The sequence below is a fragment of the Phalacrocorax aristotelis genome, chromosome 5 (genome assembly GCF_949628215.1).
Source record: "Phalacrocorax aristotelis chromosome 5, bGulAri2.1, whole genome shotgun sequence".
Taxonomy (NCBI): domain Eukaryota; kingdom Metazoa; phylum Chordata; class Aves; order Suliformes; family Phalacrocoracidae; genus Phalacrocorax; species Phalacrocorax aristotelis.
In genome coordinates, this window is record NC_134280.1 from 30,740,803 (window position 1) to 30,763,288 (window position 22,486).

At 41.1% G+C, this 22,486-nt stretch overlaps 1 protein-coding gene across 1 annotated transcript in view; it reads right to left on the reverse strand.

Moving 5' to 3' along the window:
* Positions 1-21,722, reverse strand: part of BMPR2 (bone morphogenetic protein receptor type 2) — a 114,411-nt gene extending 92,689 nt beyond the window's left edge. The window contains exon 1 of the mRNA XM_075093755.1: positions 20,470-21,722. Coding sequence (XP_074949856.1) covers positions 20,470-20,545 — 76 coding nt within the window. The 5' untranslated portion in view covers positions 20,546-21,722. The remainder of the gene's footprint in view (positions 1-20,469) is intronic.
* Between the last annotated feature and the right edge of the window lie 764 nt (positions 21,723-22,486).

Genomic DNA, 22,486 nt, shown 5'->3' on the forward strand with positions numbered 1-22,486 from the left:
CTTGCCTCCCCAGACTTGCTAATAATACTTGAGAAGAGGATCTATGAATCTCTTCCAAGTTCTTGATAAGCTAAATCAGAGTAGCAATTTTAGGAGACACTATGACAATCACACATTTTAGTCACCTTATAGACAAAACCAGAAAGCTCTACAAGCTTCCAGGACTGCAGTATCAGATTATGAAGATGAACCCAGCCAGTACTTCAGAAAACCCAATCTGGCCTTCTGGCTGGCTGCCCCAAAATCTTTTACTTCATTTAAATTCTGCTCCAATTCTACTCTCTATTGTTTCATTTCTTTAGGGAGCTTTTACTTCACAATGAGGGCACCTCTGCCAATGTCGTCCTGCCTCTGTAAATAATTTACTTGTTACAGGATTTCACCATAAACAGTGACTCGAACTGCAGTATTGGGGAATTTAAAACATGAGTGTCAAAACGTCCTCTTACCAGAATCCTCCCCGAACAGCCAAAGGCCTATCAGTGGCCCTTAGGCAATGCCTGGCAGACCTGGAGCTGCTTGCTGCAGGAGCCACCAAATATGTTTCACCAAGATGGGGATGAAACTCCCCTCCAAGAAGGGTAACTACTTCAACACAGCCACCTTAAGCTTCAAATGGAGTACACTCATAAAACAGGGACAGGGGGCACTCTACCCCGATTCCACCTCCCCGCCCCATGTCTTTGAGCCAGTCTCTCATGCCCAAAGAAAACAGTCTCAAGCCAATTAAGAAACACCAGAACTCTTGCTTGCTCCGTTGGAAAACTAAACTGCCTCAAACAGGCTCTTAAAAATAGGGAGGGGGCAAGGAGGTCTGCATTCACACCACCAGCACCCTTCATTGCTAAGACATTAAAAACCATACCATTGTCTTCACAAGAGGAACGATGACAAGAAAACTTTTACTCTTCCTGTAAAGGCCTTTAGAACAATCTTTCACACGTAAAACAAGTTGTCAGACACAGTTTATGCCATTAAGGTGGACCCAGAGAGGCAACACAAAAATCTCCCTCCACAGGCATGTAAGGTTTTGCTATTTGAAAGCATGACTAAAACTCAGAGCACATGCAGCTCTGAAGTAGTTTATGCTCTGCGTGATGATGTGTAACTTGTGAATTGATCCATTAAAAACACTCATCTGAAGACCTTCTGCTTACAGAGCAGAAAGGAAGATGGAGCTGTCACTAGAATACAGTCCTCCATAGCTGGAAACTTCTTTGAGAAGTGCTGGGAGTGGGGACAAGCTGCAGAATAGCAGTGATATGAATTTTCTATCATTAGATAATGGAGTGCCTTCTTATCTTCTTAAAAATTTTTTTCTAGGAGTTACAGATTTCTCCCTGCAAACTCCATGAAAATTATTTTACTGTTACATTTATTTTTTTAAAATTTATTAATGTTACAAAACAAATTCAAGCAGAAGGAAAGTTTTCATCAAAATTGCAAACAGTGGAAGACATAGCAATTCAGGTCAAACAGGCTATAAATATTTGCATTTACACACTAGGTCTGATTTGTCATTGGCTTTTTATCATGATTTGGTTTTGTTAAACTGACCACCACCACAAGCATTCCTGTTCTAGTTTACCTTCACATTACTTCAGCTCAGTATGTTCATATACATAACCTGAAATTCAAGTTTTAGGACTTCTTCTAAACTAACTGCATTGTTAACCACCAATGTTAAGCCATTAAGGACAGCACTGAGGGACAGTTGAGTTGCCATTATTTATATTTACTTACTTTTAATTTAAATTGAGAGGGGAGGGAATAATTACATTTATTATAACCAAGCCGGGAACTCTGCCTGTAATTAAGGATCTGACACATCTTAGAAGAACCTACTTTCAGTTGCTTAAGACATTTGCCAAACTATCAGTGCGGTCACAGATTTCATACAGCAAGTGTTTTTTCTACTCTTTTACTTAGAAGTGAAAAGCTTATTCTGTTAAAATGATGCTGTCATGCCCAAGAGTAAGACTAGAAAAAATAGCTTGTGAAGTCCATAGTAAAATACTTTCAAAAAAGTATTCTGTTTACAAATTCTAAAACTGGAAGAAGCTGAATTTAAGATGTGGCAGACAGGCTGCCTCATACCAAGGGTGTGGCTTTTGGTTGGTTTGTGGCTGGCTCTTTTTTTCTTTTGGGGAAGTGGAAGGGGAATAGAGGGAGTATTGCTCATTTTCTTGACAAAGTACCAAAATTATAGGCTTCTGAAAAACTTCAGAAGAGGTTGTTAGTTTGGAAACTCAACTTTTCACAGACCAGCAGCACTGGACATGCTCTACAGTCTCTCTAGAACATTGGATTGATGCACACACTGCTTCTACAGGCAGGTAAAAATGTGCTCAGCTGCTTTATCAACAAGCTGAGGTGAATTTACCTTAGGTTCCTCCTCCAGCAGCCAAGAACCTACTCTGGTAAAACTGAAACTAAAAGCACAACTCTCTCAAGCTCCTTGCTCTTGCCAGGAAAACATACAAAATAGGAAGAAACCAAAATACAAGAATGCTAATATGTGAAAAGCAGAGAGAAGACACAACACAGGCCAGTGGAGAAAGCAGCAGTGGTGCCACTGCTCAGAGAAGCAGACAAAAGCAAAGAAGGTCAAAAGCAAATGAGAAGATCAAAAGCCAGGGAGACGATACAACTGAAGCAGAGAAAAGAGATGGGAAATGCTTGTAGTCTCCAATGAAGAGCAACTCTGCTCCTGAGCCCCCCTTACCATCTACGTACCTGGAATTATTTCTATGATTCTAGTCACAATGTTGTGCTGAAGAAAAAAATATTATTGTAGTAAGAAACAATAGGAAAAACACTGCTAGGTTCAAAGCATACAGCAAGAGATTTTTTTTCTTCTTTTTAATGACATCTTGCTCCCTATATATAAAGTTCTAGATTTGGGGTTGTGTTTTTTGTGGGTTTTTTGGGGGGTACGGGGTGGGGGGATGGGGGTGTGTGTTTGTTCTTGATTAATTGCTTCTATATCCTTATTGAAGGTAGCTCTCACCAGGGTATCTGGATGAAAGACAGCCTGTAAGACTGATTTTTTCAGTCCTTTCTCTATTCTTTCTTAGAACTCTTTGTAGTCTTTTTCCTAGTAATCATGGAGTTAAATATCAAAATTTTAAGACCATCATTAAATGCTCCTCTAATTCATCCAAAGATACTGATAAGATATGAAATGTGGTATATGGAGAATCAGCATTACAGGGGAAGGTGCAACACTTCTAGGGAGAAACCCTCAGCAAAGCTGTACAGACTCTAAAGTTTGTAGCAATACACATTTACGAAACCATACAAGACGAGCAACAATTTCCAAATTGAAACTAAACATCACTTGTTATCCCATAGGATTAAATCACTTGGGCAGAACTGGGGATACAGGAATTATCCAGTGGCTACAGGACAAGTCTACAAGTGTAGAACTCAACCAGTATTCCACTAAAGACAAACAAAATCGATGTGAGGCAAGCCACACTTCTGTGCCTCAATTTCATCATCAGAAAAACGACTAGATATCACAGCCCTATCTCACCAAGATATATTCTCTGCTTGTTAATTAGCACTCAGAATAATACAGACTAAGAATTCTATTATTCTTTAGCATTTGTGAGTATAGCAGTAGCAGGGAGTGTTTGTTTTAAAGAAAACAGACTTTTCATTAAAGAAAATGCCCATCCCTGGCAAGGCTTAATCTTTCACATGAGAAAGGACAAGGTGGAGTTCTCCTATTTAACTCAGAGAGATTTCAATGCTTCAAATGTCTGATTTTAAGAGACAATTCAGCTACTTCAATGGCTAGCTTATATTTGTATTCAGTAGTATTTAGAGAACTGCATCAACAGCATATTTTAATTCAGGAATTTAATAACACTGAATCCTCCTTTTTGGAACTTGGATGCTAAAAGTTCAAACTGTCCAAATGTGACTTAAAATATTGTCTCCTAATTCCCAAGTCACTAATTTTAACACCATAATAATACTGCTCTCTCTCACACACACAGTGAACTTTAAGAAAACTTGCAAAGGTCACTACTGGCAAAAATAATGGCTGTTACAAATAGGAAGGGAGTGGAAATCAGTTGATTAGAAGAAGAAAATAGCCACAGCTACCTTAAAGTTTCATCATGGTACATGTAACTTGAAATTCACCAAACTATGGTGAGAAACTGGCAACATCTGAATAAACCCATATAATCTACTTTTATTGATTCTCAGAGAGTAGCCCACTGGATTCCCTCACACTAAACTCACTACTTGAGATGTGAAAAATTAATGGCTTCAGAAAATGTTAACAGAAAATGCTCTTAGGTGTTCATATACTTGTTTAAATGTCCTTTGTGTCTTGGAGTTTCTTAAAATCTACAGGCAAGGCAGGGCTCAGTAATTTTACATATACTAGTATTAGACACCAAACATTCCAGCAACATAATTGGATAATGCTATGGGTCAAATTACCTCTGCTCTCTCCTACACAGGCAGAACAGGCACTTTGAAAACATTTGACAGAAGAGAGAAAGAGAGTGAAAAACACAAAGGAAATACACAAAGATTAAAAAAAGGAAATAAAAGTAATGAAAATTCAGCAATGTGTTCATGTCCCTACACTTTGTATAAACAATTTTAAAAATCCTGCCATTAACAAAAAACAAGGATACTCACTGTTGAAAGAAAAGGAAAAAGAAAATGTTACATAGGGAATGGTCTAGTTTACTGCTGCTTCTAAGAAATGCAGTGAAATCACGTCAGAGTACCAGACACTTGGATTTGCTAATTTAAAGACAGCTTAAAATTAGAAATTTACTTTCATCTAAAATAAGGAACATCCACCATGTCCCTACCAAATAAGTACCTCATTTTTGCTGAATTATTAAAATACATTCACATAGTCGGGCAATTGTACATACTACAAAAAAAATTTTAGTCATTTGTTCAGCTGTTTTAGCTGTTTATTAAACTTCACAGGAGCAGCTCAATCGAAGAGGATGAGTAGATGATACAAAACAACAGATATTTGGAATCCATGGCCTGCTTGGGGTAACAAGTTGAAGAAATTGAGATGTCAGGAATGATAAGAAAATCAGTTTAACTAAGCAGAATTCAAACAGCAGTAAGGTAAACACAAGGTAAAACAAAAATATATTTCAAATGAAAATATTTTTTCTTTTGAACTACGTATATAGAATTGAAACACCAGTTAACAGTGGTAAGAAATTACTAAACATTTCTACACCTTCTGAAACCAATTTTTTAATGAAATTTTGTTATCTCTAGTAGTTGTGTGTTTTGCAATAAAATCACCACTTCTCACAAGTTTTCTCTATAAGTGTTGTTTAGCAAGTACAATGCTTTCACAACCAGCATTCAATTATGAGATGTCTGGAAAAAAACATTGGTTTGGGATCATAATGAAAGAAATCCAAAACAGTGACGTGGATGACAATGGACCAGGAGCCAGCAAACCAGAGATCTGTTCCTCTTTGCTGGTGGCACGCTAAGCAACAGCAAGATAATTCGTCTCACTATGGTCCTCCTTCCATCCATTGCCTCTATAGTTTGTAAGTACTTTGATGCTTTTCCTCATTACAATCACAGTTCGGCCTCAATGCTTTTTTTATTTTTTCCCTTTTTTTTCCTTTTACACAGCCGTACTGAAATAATCAGTGGTGCACGCAGTGCAAGTTCTCAGAACACAACTGGTGTCTCAGAACAGAAAATCCAGGGAATGAGACTTGTCTCCAGCTCCCAAGAAACAACAACATTTATGGCAACTTAGACAATTGCTTAGAGGGGAAAAGCAGCTATTTTTAACTATTTTGCTTAGTGGCTGCGCTTGAGGGAGGCTCCCGTTTCCTTTCTTCGTCTTACGTAGCAGCCGTAAGTACTATTTCCTTCTCCCTCAGCTGCTTTTACAAAATATCTGGGCTTGCAGCTTGGAACAATGCGCTGTCTTCAATACTGTCACAGGTTCAAAGCAAAAGGTGAATACTGCTTCCGAACCAACTTCTGCCCTGGAGGGCAGCAGGCAACTTTACCTTTGAACGCATCTATTTCTGTTCCACACAGAAATAGCAAGCCTGAGTGAGGTAAGGCCCTGAACATGAACCAGCAGGCCAGTCTGGGGATCTAGATTTAAACTGCTGGTGCTCCCACTAGTAAGTGCAAAGGGGATGCAGCGCTCACACAAACATTTGGACTGTGCTGCTTAAGCACTGCTACTTGGTGCGGTAATTTGCACTTGGGACAATTTAACTCAAGCACAGGAATCTGTAGAGACAGTCAGCACTGTATGATTTGTCAGCTCCAGATAACCAAAAGCAAATATTTGGTGGATCATTAAAAGGGAATTCAAGAGCTTCTCTCTAGCAGTATCATTGCTAAAGACCTAGTTAACTCTGACTGTAGTTTAATTCTGTTTATTTTAAAGCTATGAGACATTTATTATCATATGCTAAAACAAGTCTTTTGCACTCTTTAACAGAGCTGAATAAATGCTACCATATGCTAGGTATGAGACAGGAGAGAAGAACTCTATCTTCTTCCTCAACCAGAGACATTTGAGATGAGGACAGTCTTTGTATTCACATTTGTATACATTTTGTGAATAAAAACCGGAAGGATAGGAAGGGCAGAGCAAGCAAAGGCTACAGCAGTTCTAAGCTAACTTCCAAAGCCTGATCTCATCAGTCTTGCACAATGCAACTCTAAACACAAAGATGAGAATTCAAAATAATTCTACCAGCACTACAAGGAAAGGTATCCGCTATCACGCGAAGGACTAGATACAAATCTCCAAGACAGCATGATGGTTTTCTTTTTGAACTGTCACACCCTCCCTCCCCCTCCATACAGTAATTGAAAACACTGAGAATAATTTTGGTCTTCTTCTGTGTATAGTGAAAAAATATATTACCCGCTTGCCTTTCAAAAGTCCTCAAACCCTCAATAAAATGCACTATAGGAAAAATAGTTTGGAAATCTGTGGCTTGGAACCTGTATATTCCCCAAGGACTGGAACAGCCCTTCACACAATTTCACCCTACTGCCCCCTCCCCAAATCCTAACCAAAGCTTCACATGATTCTTCCAAAAGCATTATTTAAATATATATCTGAAATCACTTCCTTAATTACTCACTCAAGCTTATGCATGTTTAAAAGAAGTTTAGTGCCACCTCTCATGGGCTATACTGAGCCAAGTTTGTGCAGGCAATGACCGTCCTATACTGCCTCTAATCTCACCCCACTGTGTTTCCCTCAAAACAAATTATACATTCACTGAGGATCTGTCAAGCAAGGTTCTCAGAGTTTGTGTTCTGCAAGACAATAAAAAGTAGAAAAATAAAGGAGCTCCGACTTTTAGAAAGCATACCAGAAGAGTCAGGGAAGCTAAGCATTCCTTTAGGGAAGAATAAACTTCAGGCTTTTGCACTTCCTTTAGGCATCCCAGTTGATCTGAGCACTTATCAAAGATCTCTTTTTAGTAACATGATACAACTAGTTTCTTTTCATTAAAGTGAAAAAATGCATAAAACAGTGATGTTCAAGTTTAAATAAAAATATGTTTTTACAATAACTGAAATAAGGGGAATAAGTGAAAATGAAGAGAGAATATCAAGAAAGAAGCACACACGAGGAGCCACCTTCAAAATGGGGGATATAGCATCCAAGGGGAAGAGAGAAGTGAGGAGGTCTGCAACTGCAAAAGCCTATTCCTGCAAGAACTTGAAATTACCCCTTCTTCCACCAAATAAGGCAGAGATCCTGCAGAGAAAAATACAAAAACTGTCAATTATGCACAAAGCAGCTGAATTAAGGTCAGTTATAATAATGACTTTTTTTTGTTTATATGCCTGATTTCAGGTTTGTTTTTAATGGTCTACTTCTAGGTAATTCTGGTAAAACCAAAACTATAGAATTATGCTCATCGTCTACTAAATACATTTGCAGCTTCCTTTCTTTAAGTGCTCCACTTGGATCTTAAACTATGGAAGGATTATCTCCTGCTCAAGCAAAACAATTGACAAGGGAGAAAGAATGATGCCCACAAAGGCAGATAAGATCAAATATGAAATTACAGTGTGAATTTACTGTACTTTAAATATTCTGCAGTAAATTTGCATGCACATGCTCACAAGTTCTTTCCAAGAGCTATCTTACACTTATTGCAGGTTAGGAGCATGCACACAGGCAATCGAAGCAAAGCAGCTGGCAAACCATTTCGTTTTCATCTGAATTCATCCTGTTCTTTTACATCTCTCTGTTCATGAGTTCTTAACATTTACCCTCAAGCTGTCAAGGTGCATCTCACTGCTTGTGCCTCCTAAGCTACCAGGGTCATCTGCTACTCACTGTTTGTCCTCATATCACCAAGAAAACTTGAAAATACCTTTCCACACTTCCCTCAACAGCTCCACTATTTTTCCCCTCAGCAGTCCCTCCCAACTGATTGTGGTAGTGTCTACATAGAAATCAAGCTAACAGATCCAGCAAAACTAATTAAACTGGGCTCAGCTTGTGCTACGTCACTTTACCTTTCCATTTTGATATGCCTTAGAAGTAAACATATCCCCTTAAAAAAAAAAACAACCCCAAAAAAACCACCACAAAAAGCCACTGCACTATCCTTTAAAACACTGTTTGAAAAGTCCAAGCTCACTCTACTACTCTTCAATTAGAGGAGGGAGAAGAGTCTCTATAATAGTGTTTCCTAATACTTCTTGCTATAGAAGTGTACTTCAAACTTCCTCCCACCTCAACTACATAACAAGCTTTTCCTTCAATCAAATATAATTTACTGTACAGCACTTCATTAAACTATTTCTGTCAAAAAGCACCACCCCTACAAAACGCGAAGAAACCAACATTCTGCAATCCAGATAGCATCCTAAGTCAAGACTCTAAGTCAAGGAAGAGTATTGCTGGTGATTGCACTGAGCTGTTGACTTGCCTTTCTGTGTGCCCACCACAGCACATTCTTTAGCTGCAAGGTCACTTTTAAGAAGGTGATTAGCCTTCCTTGTTTGGTACCGGATGAATGATGCTCTCATGCCTGTCTAGACTGAAACTTGATGGAATGCAGTTACCTCTGCACCTTGGATTCCCACACCTCAAGGAAGTGAAGCAAGCCCCAGAGTTATCAATTAAGCTCTGAAACTAACTGCTTTATGTAATTGCCACACAGGAATTTACTATCAGATTCTGTCACATACATAATCCTCACTTGTTATTATATATTTCAGCTAAAAGTAATAACTGTTTGTATGTGGCATTCCTAGATTATTTTAAACTATTTAGATGCAGTTATATGTTGAAAGCATGTGTCAGTAACATAGAGGTACATTCATTACACGCTTATTCTAACCATCCTGAAAAGAATAATAAAACCAAGGACGGAGAAAGATGGGCAAATCTAGGAAAATAATCAAGACAAACACCTTTTCCTGTAATAACACTGGCAAACATCCAGCTAGGATGTCTAGTTTTACCTGAAGAAGCAAGGACATTGCAATAGGCTTACTTCTCACTGTTTCCTGACAGTCTCACGAAAATGCCTGATCTCCAAAACCTGTGTCAAGTTCAAAGATCAAACTGTAAATTTGTATAAATGAAGTATTCAGAACACTGGAACACTAAAAAGACTAGTGGGGTTACACCAGCATCTTGTATAATAAGCATATGAAAACAGAATAAAACTGTACATAACTTCATTGTCCCAAAGTGATTCTGGTTTTAAGCTATAGCATGAACACAAAAACATATAAAAGAACAACACTGAGAGGCTCATAATTGGAACAGAAAGGGAAAAGTGACTTACTTAATTTTCCATTTAATTACAGAACACTAACATAAATTCTTGTTTTCCCCTCAGTAATCTGATACAGAAGACAAGTTAGCAGATAGAGTAAGAAGTTCAGTATTTAGAATTATCTTGATTAACTTCGATTAGAATCCTGGCTAAAGGCTGTTAATGTCTTTTGTTTGGTTTTTAATTTGTATTATATGCATGGATGTTTTACAGGAAGGTTGGAAGTGATATATAACAGCATCGTTATATGTAGACTGAATCCTGGTGCCTGAGAACTATGGATTTAACTACATTTTAAGATTTGAAGTTGGCAAAAAAGATACCATATGCACAACAAATACATGAAATCTGCCACCAAAGAGAAGCCACATCTCTTATTAGAGGTAAATCAACATTAAAACATAGGTACTCTTTGTAAAACTCCATAGCCATTCAATCATTTAAATTAACCATTACCTAAGACACTCCACTGATTTTCACAAATATTTAACAATTTTATGGAAGATCAATCCTAACCAAATGTAAGGAGGTGAAGGAATAAAAAGGATTGATATTCTATGCAAATTCTTATTTCAGTTAGTACAACTGTGGATTATTCAGGTTCTTCGTACAATAATATGCTCAGTAAACTTTTGCATTATTTGCCACATAAAAACATTTTTTGAAAATTAAAACTTAATTTTCATCCATTTCTTTACGCTCCCAGCAGTTCAAACAAAAATCTGTTGCTGTATTTTGATGGGTACTCGCTACGCACAGTGCAGTTCAGACACAATTCTGGGGGACATTTGCTGGATCTACTGGCAATTCCAGATGCTTTCTCACTCAGCTAGTGCAAGCTTCTTTCTGTAACAGGACTTACAGAAGGAGTAAGAGTGTAACACATATTGCCCTGTGTGCTACAGATAGTTCACCATTCTTCCAAAATGGTCCCCCATTTTTTAATGAGAATCTTAATTAACTGTGGATCTTGGACTTTTCTGCCTGTCGTCTTCCCTCCTATTGGATCACCAACTCCCTTCACAGTTTGGTTTATAACATATTAAAAGCCCATTTTTTATTCCTCTGCAGGCCTTATTACGTTCTCAGCTCAGCTCTGTTGTTACTAACCCTTCTCCCACCCTTCCAAAACCAGTCAAGAAAATCAAGTAGTTGTCCATGATATCACTTTGACAATATCTGCCTCCTTTTGCAGATGTTCACTTGCTTCAAGATGAAGGACTTTGTTTTGATGACTGCTTCAAACTACACCACATCTGAATAGTTGCTTTCACATTTAACTCTTCCATTCCTCAGCAGGACCCAATTCAACATCCCTTTTAACGCATTCCCTCTTAAATGCCTCTAGAATTCCTCAGGGAAGTGACTTCTCAGACTATGTTTGCCAAACTCTTATATTAAGGCACTAATTATTCAAGTGTCTTAGAACCTCACTGCTTATTTTCCCCCCCTGCATACAGGAAAGGGAAAAGAAAATACTCTTGCATTCTCAAAGTGAAACCATTAAGTTCTTAGAGTTGTTATATTATTATTGTATCACTAGACTTCCTTATTTTACATACCTTATCCTCATTTTTTGAGTTCATTTACTATGTTGCGTCATATTTGGACCGCTTATTCCTGTGCCCAAAGGCCACATCATCAATTTTAAGTAGCATTATATAGTCTGCATACATATTGGTAAAATAATAATTAGGGTTTTATTTGTATTGTACACAAACATTCTGTGCCACTACTTCTTAAAATAAGGGAAACTAAATTTGCTGACAGCTTCATTAATGGTACTACTTCTCTGACAGGAAACAATAAAAGCAAAGAAAGTCTCTATTTGCCATTTAAGATTATTTCTAAGTTTGTACTGAAAAATTAAGGAAAAAAATATTTTCTGGATTTTAAATTCTTGGCTAAAACAATGTTAAACAAATGTGGCCAAATAATTGTGTTCTGCTGCAACAGCATTAACTACTACAGGCTAAATTTAACTAAAATTTAATTAGGCCAGATTCATCTTAGTAGAACTAAAAGAGAAATTATTTAACAGGTCCTGGTAGAATCTGGATGTAATTAATAACTGTAAAGTTTACCAGTCACACATATAAGCTGTTTATAAGGACTTTTTGGAAAATAAGAACAGCAAGCAAACAGCTAATTTGCCAATATTAAAATATCAGATTTTAGCAGCGAAGCAGATTGGTATGATCGAATTTTGGTAACACTGATTACATACGGATATATGCACATACAGATACAGATGCATACACGTATGTATTACAAGTCGCCTTCACAGTATCTATGGCACACACTAGAATTGGGGATTTGCACATGTTCTATATTAAAAAGTTTATAGAGATCCAAATACTGCTGCAGTGGGTGAGAAATGGTTTACCCTAATTTAAGCGGAAATCCAGTGTTTCCACATCTTTTTTTCACTCACTTAGATTCACAAAGTCATTCATTCCAGCCTCCAAAGCAGAGTAAGAATAGCACAGAACGCTGGAACAAGTTCTTCCACTTCTCAGCCGAGTCCTACTCAAATACCCGCAGCAAGCACTGCGAGACAGGAGTGTGCGCCCTGACCCGCTTGTCTCCTGTTACAGCTGGCAGAACCCAGGCCTGGGTGCCTATTTCAATCACGGCAGCTGCTCCAGCTACAGCTCCCCAGCCTGGGCCATTACAGCTAGAAATAAAGGCAAAGAACTTTAAACATGCAAACATAAGAGATCAACACCACGGTGGCATCCAGACGAACTTCATTACAGGGTTCCTTTTATCCTTCTCTGATTGCAACTGAAATTATTTTAATACAGAAACATTGTTCTTGAGCTAAGTGCCTGCTTTGCATATATATGGCGGCGCCACAGTGTAGCTAAAAAGATAGATGCTACAATTTTCCTACTACAATCTTAGTTTCTCAGCTTACTATACTGACTCTATTTATCATTCATATCTCAGACAGCTAAATATAATGCAAATTTATATTTAAGAATGAGTAATCATTAAAAAACCTAATCGTCAGCTAAGAAGGTCCCTTGTCTGCAAATAAATATAGAGAAATAATTTCTAGAGTTTACCTTTTAAACAAATAAAAGGACCGGCAAAGTTCACAGCGTATAGCACATACCTACAGTATACCGTAGGTCTGCACCAAGATTTTTGCAATGTAGAAGGTGTAGGGACACAAAGCCCCCAGACTATACCAGTTTTACTGACTTCTCTCTGAACAACAGCATCAGAAGGAAGGATTAATTTTCAAGTAGGTTCAGCAACAAACTAACTACAAAAGAACCACTCCATCACTAGCAAAAGCAAACATTTTTTAGCAGTGGACAACTAAACATACCCCTGTAAGATCATTTATTTATAGCAAAGATTGTATTAGAAAATAGCTTGAACAGTAACACGGCTCATTATTTTTCCTAAGATGTTTGTCAAATCCAACAAATTTCAGAATAGCAAAGAATTGTGGATTAGTTTAAATTCTTGGAAAACCTAGTTAAGGTTCTCCAATATGGATGGTCTAGGAGTTCTCTACCCTAGTATAGATAGGGTATATAGATACCCAAGTATCTCTACCCATGCTGCTTTGGTTGCAGAAATAAAACGTTTTATTTTTAATGGAAACCAAGCCAAACTGACTAAGTCTGATAAGGCAATAGCAAGAGCAGTAGGGCATGTTTAGTAAATCGTTCCTGCCACTGAACTACGTTAAAGCTTCTCACACCAGGTGAACCTGACCTTTGTGACTTATGCTGAGAGAAATGTACTTCACACCAAGAATTATGAGCTTGGGAGATGACACTGCCAACGCTCAATACTTTGATATTAATTAAGTGCTACATTCTCTAATGTATAAATTAAGGAGCCAGATTAACATGTATGACCTACGATTATACTTTCAGTCATCTCAAAAAAAAAAAGGCATCTCGCACCCATATTTTCTTACACTCATCCTGCTTACAACTCAAAATAGAAAAAGTATATATGGTAGAACAAGGAGCATAAATAAATAAAGATGCATAAATAAAGGAGCAGTATAAGGTGCTGGCTAAATGTAATAGTAAGAGCTGCTGTGCACCACTGCTAGCATTACCTAGCCCACCTGCCAGAACAGTCAGTACAGCAGCTCAGAGTTTCACTATACCACTAGCTGTGTCATTGCCATCTACTCCAACCCAGAAGGTGACAGCACATGCCTTTCCATTACTCCTGCTTTACACAAATAATAAAGCTATTTTTATGCACTTCACAGGTTCAAGCAAGTATAATACATAAAAAAACATTCAAAGGGACCACAGGAAAAGCATAAGTTACAGTACTGTTGAAAAAAAGATCATAAGGAAGTTTAATATGTGGGATATCTGAACTAAAGGTAAGTATATACACAGGATAGTCAATTAAATCCAGTTTTGAGTGTGAAAAACAACGCATACCATAAACTGCAACTGTGAAGTTATAAATGGATGATTGCCATTCAGAAAAGCGATTTGGGCATTGTTTTGGAAATTTAGTTAAAAGAAAAAATTGCCTACTACATTGTCTCAGAAACACAATTGTTCCACAAGCTGCTGACTAATTGCCTACAAACATGCCCTTTCTCCCACACTTCTTACCCAACTCCCACCCCTCCCACAAAAGGGATCCCCACTTCTCTCCCAGATCTCCTAAGACATGCTAAGTGAACAGAAGACAAAATATACTGTGCATAGTCCAGAATGGTGTATGCCCCAACATGCTTGCCAGCATCCCTGCACTGACTGGGCAGCAGTTTTAAGCACAGAGAATTACCTGGGCTGAGTTCTGTCCCCCTTTCCCCTTGGGAAACCTCTACCTTGGAATTGTCTCCTCTATTCAGTTCCTAATTTTCATGAAAACAGTAGCAAATTAATCTCTTGAGGCATTTAGCATCTTTCACATATGGTTGAAATTGGCTACCAGATCAGAAGTTAATGGCGAAGATGGAAAGGTTTGCAGACAGCAACAGTCTTCTGTGTCCATAGTGCCTATTTTTCCCTCCTTCTCTCACAGAAATAAGAAACAAAAAAATACAAAGTACTGAGAGATGCAAAAGGTGGACCCCTTTAGAATTCAAACCAAAAAATGTGACTTGACCCAAACCCGAGAAAGCAATTGACAAAACTGACACACCCCAATGACTTGCAATAAAATGCCATCACCACCCAAAAACCTGTGGCTTTCAAACTTGTGAGACTGAGGGAAAGGGAGGAGGGTAAAGACATTATCTGAATAACTAGGTCTCTCACATTCATTCTCACATGAGAGAACAGAAATCTTCAAAACTGCTACTTACAACTACGCCTTCCTTCTCTCCCCCAGCACAAAAACTTCATTCCACCACACAACTGCAGGCACTCATTCCCCAAACAAGTCTGACAAATGTAAAACACCATCTCTGTCTGGTTTTCTAATACACCTTGGTGCTCATCGCACTGCAAACCAGATTGAATCCTCCATGCTTTCAAATCTCTGTCCTGTTAGCCTTTCTTCCTCCTGGTCACACACCCAGACTGACCTCTCCTATCAGATTCCACTCCTGCTGCTTAGCCCAGCTCCCAGCTCTGCAATTAACAGACCCCTTGAATTAGGAGGGCACCATCAGAAATCAACATTTTGGGGTAAGCGTAAGTTTTAAAAAAAACAGTTTTTTAAAATTGCAAAAATTTCATTTTAGAACATTAACAGTCAACTCAAGCTTCCCATTGCAAATTACTGTAGCCAAGTTTGAGATGTTAGGCTTCAACATATGAACTTCTCAAAACTGATGTTCCCTTACAATTGTCTTTGTGCGTACTCCACACTATATGTTCAGATAGATTGCCACATGAAAATTAAGGCACATCTTAATCTTGCATTAGAATAGAAGGGGAAAAAACCTACTATTATTACATTACAAAAAAACATGATAATTAAGCACTGTAACAGGACAGACTAGACAGGCCATGAAATCCCTCTTCACTGGAGATTTTAGAGATGTTAGACAAAGATTGTTACCTGTACTTACGCAGCCAGACCATGGAGGAAACAGAAGTCGTCACTTCCAGCCTTACACTTCTGTGAACTTCTGTTTCGGGGGGGGGGGGGGGGGGGGGACGGGACCCCCATACACCAAACCAACCCCAAAACACAAAACCAAAAAACCCTACAAAACCCAAAAAACACCCCAGAGAAAATCAGTTTGAGTACTGAAATGTTGGTGTTTTAGAGAAGCGTCCTTCTATTTCACTTGTTTTCAAATTCAAGCAGTGAGCAGCTCCCCTAAGTCTACAAGCTTAATCAAATTAATACTTAAAACTGCCTGTAAGCTATGCACATATTCCTGTCCTAACCAACAGAAAGCATCACCAAGCCTGTTTTATTCAGGGCATAAACATTTTGTTCCAAATGAAACTTTACACACTGTTTACCCACAGCCCTGGACGGAAAAGTTAGATTCTGCTCAGAAAACAACAGCGCATGTTCATGGCACAGCCAGACTGAGTCCAAATACAATATAGCTCCAGTGACAGTAAGCCATGCACTCTATTGTTAGGAGGAATAAAACATTTCTGAAGAACCTAACATACCAACTTTCTCATCTCTCTGGTGAGAAAGGCAGAGGAAGGTGGTATCTGCCGAGGAAACAATGCCACTGACTATACAGACTACTAAGAAATACTTAATAGGATATAAAAAGGTAGAGGGGAGAGCAATATAAAAGTCAACATGATTTTTTTTAAAGTTTGTAATATGTGTTAGAGAGGTGTCATCAAAACAACTACTTTATACAAAGTTCACCCTAAGAATAATTTTAAGAAATACAGCCATGCTTCCCTTTTTTGTCCAGGGTGAAGAGAAGTTTGCCTTCCTCCATCAGAGAAGGATAGGCAGACAACCTTTTACACGTGGTTCCTTTGAGGGTAAAGCCATTCATACTGAAGCGAGGTATCTGTGTAATGTCTCAGGGCTTGAAATTCGGGTTCCTTGGCCATCAGATAAGTGCACCTTCCATTTCCTCACAGGCTATGCCTACACCACACAGTGCAGTACAGAAGTACTGAAGTTTGCTCGGAAACTGGAAGCAGCTTAGCTAAAATATCACAGAGGTTCATACAGGCTGATTTACCTAATGGCAAAAAGGCTCTTCTCAGTGGGGTGGGCTCTGTGCAGAATCCTGCGCTTTCACAGCTACACTGCTTCTTTACACAACTAGACAGTTAAAGAAGCCCTAGTCTGGCATACAGGCAGCACTTGTATGTGTGGTTATCCATCAAGCATACCAGTCGTGCCCCTCAAGCAAACAGTCTGTTTCCATCTGCTAGGCTAATATTTCTGAGACAGCTCCCAAGTCAAACAGAAAAATAAATTTAATTTTTAGATTTCATCTGAATGAGCTGTAAACAACAGGTACAGCTCTAGTAAACAAGTAGAAATTGGAGTGCAGATAGGTTTAAAAAAAACTTGTGTTATATGCAAGAGAGAGTCAGTTACTAATTCAAAATACTGAATTAAAAGAACTGAGTTGAAGAGCCAAAGGAGGCTTTTCCTCATGTCACGCAATTCATATTTCAAACAAATTACACTGAGACACTAAAGTAACTTTAACTGGCAAGAGAGAATTGGATAAAGATGCTTCAGTTCATTAATTTTAATTATTGAGATGATCATTAAAAAAATACTTCAATCTCTATCGAGTTCCACTCAGACTGAAAATTTTGTGGCCCTGTTGAACCACATAGATACAGACTTATGGAAAGATTCCCAAAGATAAAAGGATATTCTGCTTGCTTTAATTTTCACTTTATACTTTCAGCAAATAATTTACACATTAGGCAATGGAATGCTGTTCTCCTGCATATGTATAAAGAAGGAAAAGTGGTTTAGTATTGCGTATCACAGAAGACAAGCAAGTGAAATGAGGAAAGATTATATCTGTAATATCAGGTGTGTATGAACTCCCAAACAAAATTCTTTACCAATATTAGCAACAGCTCAAAGGTTCACCCACCACCTCTTCAGGTACAACCGTCACAATGCACCCAAATCCTCTGAAATATAAGGGTTATAAATATGTCTCATAGTTCTAAGGAAAATATTTAGAGGTATTTCACATCATTTGGGAAATAAAGAACAAAGTGGCACAAACCATTTTTTTCCAATATAAAACTTTTAAACCCCTCAGAATTTTACCCAAGACTAGTATCGGTAAAATATCCTTACTGTAGCATTTCTCTTTACTAGGACATGATTCTAAATACAGAGTTACCAGATACCTGTTAAGTCCTGGATTTTATGGAGGAAGCCAGTAATAGTTCCCCCCTAATAATCAGCAAATAATTCTGAATCTAGAGCTAGTTCTGTCTTACACCTTCAGTAACAAAGTGAAGGAAGAACCACCTTCTTTCTTCATTCACATCCCAGATTGTGAGTGAAATTCATCTACAGTCCCCCGTAAATTTTTTTTTCTTTTGTCATCACCTTTATCATCTTTACATCTTTCCTTTCCCACCCATACTAAGCCCAAGTCTTTGTGGAGCTAGCTCTTCCCAAGGAGGTCCAGATATTCTCCTCCAGACAGAAACTTACAAACCTGTTATGGAAATACTTTCCCTCTGATGTCATGATTTTGCATTTATAAACACTCAATTCTGTACACTACGGAGATAATATCCATTCACTAATCAGAAGAATTAGTAGGGGTTTTCAAAGCTACAAAGGCAGCATTTTCACTCTGATGGGAGCATACAGTTCATACTTTGGGGGAGGGGAAGAGAAGAAAGATCGTTGGCTCTTTCATGAACATAAAAGGGCAGAATTACACATTAGTGTAGCTTCCCCATGTATAGACTTTTTTTCCTGAAATGCAGTGTAAACTTAAAATCAACCATTACTTTAATTACTCTTACAGAGGATTATGACCAAAGTTTTTTTAAAATGTGGATTGGTAAAATTTCACAATTAGGAAATCAGTAACGATGGGAAAACAGGTTCCTTTTCACAAAAGAACCAAAAAGCTGGCATCGTTAATACCTTTTAACAAGGCAAAACTGGAACTGAAATACTGGGGACGCTGTTGCCAGGTCAGGGTTGAGGTGAATGGGCAAAACTGGGCAAATGGGCTCATACCGCACCTGCCCAACCCCTGATCTGCTTCAAATCTGTACTCACTCTTCAGTAACCCTTCTCCTTCATCAGTGCAGAGAAATTACCAACTCACTGAAGTTTTCACAAAGGGCAAAAAAAAACCCCTACACTTGTTAAAAGTTATATTTGAAAGAAAAGGGGAGATGCTGGGCATTCTGGATTCATATGTGCTTTAATACCAAGACTTTTGACCTTCAGAAGTCCCTTCTTCCAGGGGAAAAAAAAAAGGAAGAAAAGAAAATAGAGAAAACCACTCCTTAAACTACCACAGAGAGACGCTGCAGACATCAGTCTAAAATAATGGCAGTCAAAGGGCAGAATGATATAGGCAACATCAATCTTTTCATTTAAATACCTTCCTGAAAGAGACCTCTTAAACAGAAGCGAGAAAATCAGGGACTACCCACACAGTCAGAGCAATGAAGAAACTGCCTAAACATGCATCACTTACAGGATTTTCAATTCAAATAATTCAATTTTAAGACCTCAATAAAAGGTAATGTGGAACCCACCATCAGCTTGTTGGGTCACCTCAGCAAGATATAGCAATTCTCTTAAAAGGATTCATAAATGAATTATACACATCAGATTACAAAATAACACTAAAAAAAACAAAGCACTGCAAATTGGGTCCGGATTAGTAAAAAGACACCAAGTCCCAGGAGTCTTCCAAAACTGCTGGAAAACGCATACAGCAAGAAGAATTGCTATTAGTGCCTAACAAAGCTGGGTAACACTCAGAAGGCTCCAACATCTGTCACCATGACAGTAAACCAAAGGATGCCAGACCAATACACATCTCTCTTCCAATATCATGGCCAAACATCCTACATATCTGACACTGAGCTTCAGAGCAAAATTAAAAAGAGGTCTAGAGTGTCCAAAAAATTTAAGAATAAGGATGCTCTTAGCATGTATGTTTCCAACTTCTTGTCAGAGGAAAAAAAAGCCCTTCAAGATCTCTCAACAGTGTTTTGTGTTACTGTTCTATAATCACAAGTGACACCAGAAGTAGCTAAATTTTTGCTTCACATCTCCTCCAAGAAAAAGATACATATTACAGTAAGTCTGTTACAAACAGCAGCACGTTTAAGGCCCCTAAAAGCACCAATGCGATAAAATTAAAAATGGCTGTGCCCAAAGATCCCACAGCAAAACAGGCGCAGCTCTGCTGACGATTAAAATATATATTAAAAATTCCTGCACTACCTTACAAAGGGCGAGGTATGCAAAACAAAAAGATCATATATTTTTCCAAAATTGAAATTAATTATTAGACAAGGGAAGCAGATCTAGGCAATGCATGCATCTTGAATGCAGGCCGAGTTCATTTACACAATAAAGCAGATTTTATTCTCCGAGACGCTTAATGCATCGGGATTTCAAAACTTTATCAGGCTTCGCCGCTGAAATAGATGCACACCACTTTTTAAGGAGTCACAGATGTGCCCAAATACCAGCGGACCCCACCCCCCTTTCCTCTGCCAAAATGGCTAGTTCGTTACACCCACTGGCTACTTACCAGCCGCAGTGCTGAGCAGCAGGGTGGCACTGGAGAGCAAGAGCACCAGCACAAGGTGCTGCAGTGAGGCAGTCATACCTGGGGAGGCCAAGGACCGAGGAAGGAGAAGGAAAAAATAAAAAGAAAAAAAAAAAGGAAAAAAAAAAAACCCGACGAGAGGAATTTCCTCCTTCTTTCGCGCAGCCTTCCTCAACTCTCCCGGTTTACAATCCCGTCTGGAAGGGCAAATGGCAGATGAGAGGAGCCGTCTTCGCTCTTACTCCATTACACCCGCCCGCCTTCATGTCTGGGGAGTCGGCGCGGCTCCGCGGGCGCGGGGGAAGCGCCTGCTCCTGCCTCCCAGCCCCGAGGCATCTCCCCCCGCCGAGGAAAGGCGGCACGCTCCCGGCTCGGCTGGGAACCGAGCTTATTTCCTACGCAGCCTCACGCTATCGCAGCAGCAGCAGCCCGCCGGAGCAGGAAACATATCCAGACGCGAGCCCGCGCCTGCAGCACTGCCAGTCAGAGCAGCCCCGCGGGCCGAGCCGGGCAGGGGCAGGGAGCTCTACGGGCTCGGCGCAGAGCCGCGTCCCATCCCGTTAAAGGTCTCGGTCTCCTCGCTGCCTGACGCGCCCGGGAAGGCGGCGGCGATGATCCCTTCAGTCAGTCCCTCCGCGGCTCGGCGCGACCCCCTTCAGCTTTCAGGGCGAGGGCTGCCGCGGCTCGGCCCATCTGCCTCCCCCGCCGGGCGGGCTCCGCCGCGCACCCCCGGCCCCCCCCCAGAAGCAACGCCACCCCCGGCCACCCCGACGAAGGTGGGGCCCGGAGCGCGGGGCAGCGAGGCCCCTCCTCGGCGGCTCCAGCTGCGGAGGCAGCCGGCACCGCTTCGCGGGCGAGAGCGCGGCGGCCCTTCCCCACGCCCTCCGCCTCCCTCCCTGCGAGTCCACAGCGCCAGGCAGCCCCCGGCCCGGCCCCGGCCTCCTCCCTCAGCTCTCCGCTCGCCGCTGGGGGCCAAGAAAGGCGCAGCTCGCCCGGGGAACGGCTCAGCCCCTCCGCGCTGCCAGCGCCTTCCACCCCCCCGCCGCGCCGGGTTCGCCGGCGAGGGGCAGCTCTGTGCCGCGCCGCTCCGCCTCCTTCCCGTGCCCGCCGCCGGCTGCGGGCGGGAGCCGAAGGCCTGGAGGTGGTGGTCGTCCTCCTCCTCCGCGGCTCACGCCCCCTCCCGCCCGCGCAACGGCACCAACGGCTCTCCCGACTCCAGACACAAAGGGGAGTCGCTCCGGGCGCCCGCCCCGCCGCGCCGCGCCGCGCCGCGCCCCGCCCCCAGAGCCCGCCCCCGTAGCGTCCAGGCCACGCCCCGCGCCCCGCCGTCAGCGCCGGGGCCGGGCACCGCCCCGCCCGCCGCGCCCCCGACCATAGAGGTAGGCCTCCGGTCAGGTAGAGAAGGGCCCCCTCGGGCAACGGGCGGTCCGCCATGTCGTGGGAGGGGGTGGCTGGTGGCGGCTGCGGCCCGGCGGGCCGGCCCGGTGTCGGGTGGGCCTCCCGGTACGGCGGTGAGGCGAAGGGCACCGTCAGGAGGAGGAGCGCGGGTGGCAAGGGGTGTCTGTGTGAGCTAGGCCCGGTCCTTGCCCCATCTGGCATGGGTGAGGGCTCCCGGCGGACTGCCTCGGGAAGGCCGCGGAGGCGAGGGGCCGCCCCCGGGCAGGCTGCGGGAGGAACGCCTGGGCGCCCATCGGCAGGCGGGCGCGACCTCAGGAATCACAAAACCGCGCTCAACCAAAAAAATTTTTGCAGGCTCTGAGATTGCATCAGCTTTGAACTCCATGGCCTTCCTTTCAAAAGCCCCGAAGCCGCTGCCTTGCCCTCTGCTTCAAGCCCCTGTCGTCACGGTCCCTGCCGAGCTCCGCTGTGAGCGCTGGCACCACTACCTGCTCCTCCCTCCCTCAGTGAGCCACCCCTGCATTACAGGAGCTTCCCAGGCGAGTCACGGCTTCAGCCACCTGACTCCCAAGCAAAACCATTATCTGCCTCTTAAATTAAA